The sequence below is a fragment of the Hipposideros armiger genome, unplaced genomic scaffold (assembly GCF_001890085.2).
Source record: "Hipposideros armiger isolate ML-2016 unplaced genomic scaffold, ASM189008v1 scaffold_494, whole genome shotgun sequence".
Taxonomy (NCBI): domain Eukaryota; kingdom Metazoa; phylum Chordata; class Mammalia; order Chiroptera; family Hipposideridae; genus Hipposideros; species Hipposideros armiger.
In genome coordinates this window covers 650499-658327 of record NW_017731844.1, presented here as the reverse complement: position 1 = coordinate 658327, position 7829 = coordinate 650499, and the positions used below count along the sequence as shown (strand labels likewise).

Below are 7829 nucleotides of genomic sequence, written 5' to 3'. Positions count from 1 at the left end.
CCTCGCCCCGCCCCCGGACCGCCCCCGCAACTCGAGCCAGGGGGAGGGGGCGCGGGCTTTGGGGCCCCGGGGCCCCGGGGGGCGGCGGCGTGGGGGGGCCGTGGGGTGCGCGGGGGCGAGATTGGAGTGGGGGCAGGGAGCAGCAGAATGTGCGAGAAATCCCAAATCGCCGTTCTAAAGTGTTTGGGGGCACCATCGCTGGTTCCGGGGTGCCAGGGAATCCCTGCACTCGTGCAAAGGGGACGCAGGGGAGAGCGGGGTGGTGTCCCAGACCCCAGTGGTGGCAGGGGGTCCTCGCTTCCCGCCAGGAAGCTACGCGACGGGAGTAAGGGTTAGGGCGCAGGTGTCTTGGCGTGGGTCGCGAGGGGGGGGGTCCCCTAGTTCCACTGTGGACTGCAGGGGAGGGGGGAATCCCCGGGCGCGCGCGGGACCCGCAGCCGACACCTGCCCGAGCAGGCGCAGCAAGCACCTCGTGCCGCAGCGCCTCGTGCCGCAGCCAGATCCCGAGCGCCCCCCGGTGCCGCGCGGGAACCGGGGAGTCGCTGCGGCGGCCGCCAGGTGCGGCCCGTGGGGAGAGCCGGCCGCGCCAGGCGTGGGGCCTCGCCGAGGCTGCGCCTGCCCGGGGAGAGAGGCGCAGGGCGGGAAGCGTCGCTCGAGTCCTACCTGCGTGACCGAGCTCATCGGGGTGCGTCTAAGCAGCTCGCCTTTGGGGCCCACCCAAAATATCCGGATAATGGTTTCCCCGTCCTCAGTGCGTTGGACTTGCGTAGACTCGGGTTCAGCCCCGGGGGCCACCACGATAATTTGGGGGTCTGGGGAAACCATCTGGAGAGTTTGGACGATGTAAGAAGTCGTGACTCTCACTAACTCAAAACCACGCACTAGGTCCCCCGCGCCCCGCCCGTCCCCCGGAACCCCGGCCACCCGCGCCTCTTCCAGGGGAAGGGGCCGCCGCCGGCGGAAGCCCGCGCCGGGCTCGCCCCCTCGCTCCGCCATCAATCACCTCGCCCGCGCTCCGCGCGCACCTCCCCGAGTCCTCTGCCCAGCCGGCTGGAGGCGCCGCGCCGCGCGAGCAGGGTGCGCCTCTCCTCGGCGTCCCTCGGACCCAGCGCCCTGCCCGCCTGGCTTCGGGGCCGCCAAGGCGCTTTTCCCACCATTACAATCTTTGCAAAGAGCAAACGAAAGCGGCGCCGGTTTCGGGGCGCCCGGCCCCTGCGATCGCGGCCGCCCAGCAGCAAGCCGGTAGCGGGCTCCCGCGCCCCGCGCCGGTTTCCCCGGCGGCCGCCCGAGGCGAGCGCCGGCCCCGGCGAGACGGAGGTGGGTGCGGACCGGGAGCCCGGCCGGGGCGCGGAGGCAGCGGGGAGCTCACCGCGAGGTTGGATGAGGTGTCCGCGGGCGTGCTAGGAGCCGAAAACAGGAGCGAGCTCTCTGCGGCAGGCTGTGGACGCAGCTGAAGGTGAGCGAGACCCCGGGGGCAGTCCCCAATGTCCGGGGGCAACGCCCAGCCCGTTGGAAGACCCGGGGACAATGCCCAAATTTGGGGGAAACTGGGGGCAATGCCCAGTCGTTTTCCTGGACGCGGGAGAAGCATATCCTCCAGGATCTGAGATGTGTTTGGGGACACAGAAATTTCTCAGATCCGAGGGGCTCCGGGACTTCGTAGGAGCCACGGAGACCAGAGACCAGCGCGCGGGACTCGGGGGCTGCAGAGGGCGGCCGGGAGCAACGCCCAGAGATCGGGGACACGAGTCAGAGCTCTGTTTGATTTGCAGGCGAGGAGAATGAGTGTCTCCAAGTAGGGGATCCAGGAGAAGCCCCATGATGTGGGGATTGTGATTAACGACTAAATTCGAAACTCCAGAAAAACAGAGCCCAAGTTTGGGGGATCAGGGGAAATTGCTCAATGCAATTGGGGGACGAGGAATCTCAGCCTAAAATGTGGGAAACCCAGCATCTTGGTCAGCGTGTTTGGGGGAGTCCCAGACCGATTTGTGGGGAGGTAGGTTTTTGGGTGACTAAAGAAAAATTATCTACATGAAACTTGGGGGGACCCAAGAGGCACATTGTCTAAAATTGAAGGAAGAAAACAATGGACACATTTGGGGGATCTAGGCAAAATCTCCACGTGGTGGAGTAAAGTGGGGATTAATTTCCACACTTTAGAAATGAGAGTTCATGGCCTGGACGCTTGCAACGCTTAAGGGAAGCCACTTTCATAATTGTTGTGGCTTCGGGGGAAATTCTGAATGTCCTTTAGAGACTCAAGAAACAGGGTCTAAATTGGGGGGACCGAGAAAGGGGGGGAGGACCTGGCATGTTATTAGTACATTTAGGGAATGCAGAAAACCAATGACCTTTATATTCAATTTTTTAATTGATTACTATAGGTTTCTTTTTGGTGAACAGGAAGAAATATCCTGTGTTCCTGGGCACTGTCTGCATTTGGGGAACCCTAGTAAAATGTGGCCCAAGTTTTGGGGAACTCTGGAAATAACCCAGTAGGGATTGACAGCTAAATTTCAGGGCCCCTGGTGTACAGCGAGAAAGCTTGTAGGACACAGGCCTGTACTGCCTGGGATTTCTAGGATCTGGGGATATTTTTCAGTTCTTGGCCGTTTTCATTTGGGGGGGCATGGAAAACTGCCTAAATTTAGGGGGACTTGTGGCAAGGGTCATAAACTCAGGGGACCCATAAATCAATGTTCAAAAATAAAAAAGCTCAATTGTTTTGTGGAGGAAAAAAATAAACCTTAATTTATTTTGGAGGGCTGGGAGACAGTACCTCAATTTTGAGGCCCCAGGAAAATAATTTTTGAATCTGCCGATCCAGGGAAGTTGCTCAGAGTCCTCAGGAGAATCGGGGGTCAATATCTAACTTTTAGGGGAAAAGGATTATGAGTTCGTAAGTCGTGGGGGCCTAGAGAATCAGTGTCCAAAATGGGTGATCTACAGGGAGTTAGTGTGTGAGGGACCCAGAAAATGTTGCGTAAATTTGGGGTGACTCAGTAGGTGCATGGGGTGCTTTGGAACTTAAGAAATCAGTGCCTTTCTGTGACCCAACTGTAACACTAAATGTGTTTGGGGGGCCCTGGAGGGTGATGCCTAATATTTGAGAGAACCCAGCAAGTCCAAATATCGGGGATCAGGAAAAGGGTCTGGTGATGTCCCAGGATTTGGGATCAGCGTCCACATTTTAGAAAACCCGGGTTCTTGTTAGTAAGCTCAGGGGACCCAGAGGATTTTTTAATATTTAAAATGTTATGGCGCAGAGAAAACGTCTAGAACATTTGCTTACTGGGGACACTCCACAGAGCCCAAAGTAACAAGCACAGGCTCTGTGCAAGGGTTTGTTTTGTGCGCAGCATGGCTTAGGAGACCTCCAACACCATGTGAGAATCGGGGGACCTGCGTAATCCACGGTGACAATTGAGTGTCTCGGGTAACTGCTCGGTGCACTTTTGGGGCCTGGGTGACAGACAGTGTCTAAATGTGAAGGAAGGCCAGAAGCTTGGTGAGTTACCGAAATGAACGCCCCAAATTTTCATGGCCCACAGGAAAAAAAAAAGCTCAATGAGTTTTGGGGATCAGAAATCACCCTCTGAATTTCGTTGCACTCAGATGCAATTCAGAAGAGGCCTTGGTGTGCTTATCCGTGCCTAAATCTTGGCGGACGCATAGGAAGCCTCCACCAAGGGGTTCTGAGGGTTTTAGGAAATTTGCTTAGTGTGTTGGGGGGACCTGGGATTCTTTGTGTAAAATTTAGGGAACGCAGGTTTGGGCCAATGGTTTTGTGGAACTCAGTGGATAATGTCCCCTGTGGGGAGCCAGGGAAACAGGGCCTCAGTGTGGGGGTGTCAGAACAGGGACAGGAGCTTGGGAGGCCCTGTGGTTAACGTCCAGAATTGTGGGGACACAAGAAGACCCCACTGAATGTTTGGGGACGGATGCCTGAGCGCCAGAAAAACATTCTGGGGAGCCAAGCAAATTGGTCAGCATGACCACAGGACGGGGTTAATGTTCAAATTGTAGGGGATATGGACCAGTGCTGTGTTGATCTGTAGGACCTGGAGGGGGTGTGTAAAACTGTTAAGAGCCTGGGAGGAAACGCCCAGCGAGTTCGGGGACCCAAGGCCACTAGTGTAAATCTGGGGAAGCCAGTGGGGGCTTGATTTGTTTTGAGGTCCCCAGAAATTAAAGTCCAGGAAAATTCTTGGAACCCAGGAAAATGCTGAATGTGTTCTGGGGACCTGGGAGCAAGTCTGTAACTTGAAGGATCCCAGAAAGGGGGTGTGTGTGGGGGAAATCGTGTCCTCCTTTTGTCGGGGAGCGGGGACATTGCTGGGTGGGTTGGGACCACGGAGATGGGTCTGCATTCGAGAGGCCAGGCTCCCGGGGGCCAGGGAAGCCGCGCGTCGCTAGGGATCCACCGCGTCTGAGACGCGCGGAGCAGGGGCGCCCTCCCCGGGACGCGAGCGCGGGCGGCGCGGGCTGGGAGCGCGGGGCTCCCCGGGCGCGCGCCCAGGGCAATATCGCCCCTCTTTCTTTTGCCTTCTCAGCACCCAGAGCGCTTCTGCGGTGGAGGCTCAGGGGCGTCGGGGTGGAGGGAGGAACCCGAGAGCCTTGAGGCAGCGGCAGGGGCGCTGCTCCCCGGGCGCCCTGGGGTCCCTGCTCGGCCGCCTCCGAGGAGGCCCGCGGGCTTCCCGCTGCCGCCGCGCCCCACGCGCTCCCGCGCTGCGAGCCTAGGCGAAGCCGCGGCCCGGCTGCCGCCGCGGGCAGGCTCGTCCCCGGCTCGGCTTGGGGACCCGGGAGCACCCCCGGCGGCCACCCCAGCCGCCCCCGCGCTCCGCGAGCGCAGCCTGGGCCTTGCCCAGTCTCCAAACTACAGCGAAACCAATTTTGTTTGGGTAATGCGAAAGAGAGAAGGGAATGGGAAAGACGAGGAGAAGATGGGGGGCAGGACTGCACAGCGGTGGCTGGGGTGCCAGGGGTCTCCTTTCGTTTTCTGAGGATTTTCAGGAAAGGCCTCCCTAGCCTGGCTGGGAAAGTCTATTTCCATAAATCCAAATGCTGAACACAAGTAGACCCGAGGAGCCGCTGGTGGGAACAGGGTCACCACCTCAGAGCCGGGCAGCGTTGGGGATGTGGGGCAGTGATCCCAGGGGGACCTGGGGTGGGGGGAGCTGCCAGAGAGGAGGCGTTGCTGGGGATGGGGGTGTGCAGCAAGATGGTGGAGGTCCTGGGGCCAGTACAGTGGGCATCTCAGGCACCGCTTGTCCCCACTGTCACCCCTGCTCAGAGAGGGCCAGCTCAGAGCCTGACACTCTGGGAAGGTGGGGGTTAATGCCATTGGACAGGTGTGGGGACTCGGGCTGGGCAGAGGCAGCCCTTTCGCTTTAGCTTGGCAAGACAAGGCGACCACCCCCGCCCCCACGAAAAGCAGCCCGTTTTCCACCCAGAGCCCAAGGCACGTGGGGAATGTTCCCCTTCAAATTCCAGTCCACATCAATCACCCCCGTGTCCCATTCCAAGAACATCTGGCCTGTCCCCCCACCACTGCCCCTCCTCCTCTCACCAGGCCCGGCGTTGGGGCCTCGCGGTGTGCCTATAGGACACAGGGAGAGGAGGGAGCCTTCGGCAGAGACGCCTGGCTGTGTACAAGTTGCTGGCCACTCCATGGCGACTTGTACATTTCTGGGTGGGGAGCATGAAAATCGAGCCTGTCTCAGGACCTGGGTCCCCAGGAGCCCAGAGCAGATTTGAAAGCCTCGAACGAGGCCTCTGCTCACAACAGACAAACGAGGGGCTCCCTTTGGCCCTGCCCTGAGCCCTCCACCTTTCTTCCAGGCCCCCTTCCCAGGCCAGGGGTGGGTGGGACACCGGGTTGAGCGACTTGCTTCAGCCTGTGGGCTTTCCCGCTCCTCAGGGGTGTGGGGGGACAGTCACGCCAGTGGCCCATTTGGGGGCCCCTCCCCTGCTTTCTGTCCCAAACAGGCGCCTGCCCCGGAGAAGCTTCTGCCTGGTGCTTGGAGATGGATCCTGGACCTTGGAGGTAGGAAGGCTGAGGCCACCTTGGGATGTCAGGCTGAGCCGTCAGGGCAGGCGGGGCGGTGCAGGGGACACACACGTTCTTCCTCCCTTGCGGGGCTACCCAAGAACCCTTGCCTTATTTAGTCAAAAGTATGGCTGAAGGGGCAGGCTTGCCCTGAGCAGATCCGGGTCATCCTAGGGCTCAAAAAGGGCACTGGCCACCCCCAGCCAGGACCAGCAGCCCCGGACTCCCCAACTTCCGGCCCCCCACGGCAGGAAGGGACCTGCCAGCAACCTGAGTATGTTGGGAGCTGAGGTCTCCTCCTGTGTAGAGCTTGGTCTCCCCGCACTCCAGCCCCCAGGGCCACCGTCCGCATTCCCTGCCCCCAATCCGCGGCAGTGCCGGCCTCTCCTCTTGACCACAAACCCAGATTCCGAAGAGAATAAGCACCCCACACGACCGACTCACCCCAGCAAGCCTGCCCCCCGGTTCCCTGCTCCACAGCTAGCAGTCGGCCTGGCTCACCCCCTAGTGTCCTCCCCGCTCTGGCCCCCACCTGGCCGCTGGCCTCGCCCTGGGACCCAGCCTAGCACTCACAGACCCTGCTCTGTCTCTGAGGGTCCCTGAGCACCCCTCCCTCACCCCCGCAGGCCACCCGCTGCAGAGGCCTGGACCATGCTGTCTCGGCTCTGGGAGGGACACGTCCCATCCTTTTCAGCCCCAGCCAGAACCGCCTGGACCGGACTGGGACCTGACGGCACAAGCCACCCAAGGCACAGGCACCACCAGCCGCTGGTCAACAAACCAAAGCCAACAGTACGTAGGGGTCGGGATGGGGGCTACAGTCACACATGCAGGAAGGACCCAGGCACGGCCAACACTGCACCGGCCGATTCAGTGTCTGAACTAAAGACACCTTTAGAGGGACGTTTTTTAGCTTCACTCTGAGATGGGCAAACCGCCTGGAAGGGGTCACTGGCCCCCTGTGGCTTTGGAGGCAGGCACACCTGGCTCCCACAGCTCCCCAGGACCCTGCAGCCGAGCCCCACGCCAGTACCTGGTCAGAGCACTCGGTCACCACCCAGCTCGCTCCAGAAGTGTCTGGGGTGGCTCTGGCCCCCAGGCCTTTCTAGTCACCCCCCAATCCCCACTTACACACAGGAAGCCCCGCCAGCCTCCAACACAATGGAATCCTGACAGCACACTTGTAAGGTCCCCCCCCCCCCCGCCGGGGGCCCAGGGTGTCTTTCCTTGTGGTCATTATCTCACTTGCTCTTCCCAATTCTGAGTGTCACCCACCATGACAAATGGGAACACAGAGAGGTCAAGACACTGGTGTGAGGCCCCACAGCCAGCAGCATGGGGCGGGCAGGGAGGGGGTGCCCAGCTGAACCCAGCTTTCCTGGGGTCTCCTGACTCCTCCCTCACTTACAAGCTTCCCTCCCCCTTTTCTTCCTTCCCCCTTCCTCCATGCTGTCCTCACCTTGACCCGGGCCTTCCCCCCTGGGCTGCTCCCTGCCCCTCCTCTGTCTTTCTTCTACCAGGAGAGCTCTGCAGAGGACCTCGCTGCTGTCTGAGACCCCAGGGACAGAGGGGCCTGGAGCAACCGCCTGAATCCTAGACACCACCTATGTGACTCAGAATACACCTCCGTCCTCACCCAGCCTCAGCTCCTTGGAAAACGGGGTGCCGGACTGAAACTGCCTGAGGCTCTGAGCACTGAAGGAGCCAGGCCCTGCGCAGAGCTGCACCCATGGAGAGCTGTGCCCGTGGACGCCTGGGTCCTGCCTGGGGTGCAGAC

At 60.5% G+C, this 7829-nt stretch overlaps 1 protein-coding gene and 1 long non-coding RNA gene across 3 annotated transcripts in view; one reads left to right on the top strand and one right to left on the bottom strand.

Annotated features, from left to right (window-relative positions):
* IGF2 (insulin like growth factor 2) overlaps window positions 1-1435 on the bottom strand; it is a 12784-nt gene extending 11349 nt beyond the window's left edge. The window contains exon 1 of one of the 2 annotated variants that reach the window (XM_019667379.1): window positions 664-1435. In XM_019667379.1, coding sequence (XP_019522924.1) covers window positions 664-996 — 333 coding nt within the window. In that variant the 5' untranslated portion in view covers window positions 997-1435. The remainder of the gene's footprint in view (window positions 1-663) is intronic. The other variant, XM_019667380.1, reaches the window with a different exon arrangement.
* LOC109395937 (uncharacterized) lies at window positions 1369-7829 on the top strand. Its single transcript, XR_002126763.1, has 4 exons — window positions 1369-1456; window positions 5992-6049; window positions 6679-6844; window positions 7573-7829. It is a non-coding gene; the product is annotated as an uncharacterized LOC109395937 (long non-coding RNA).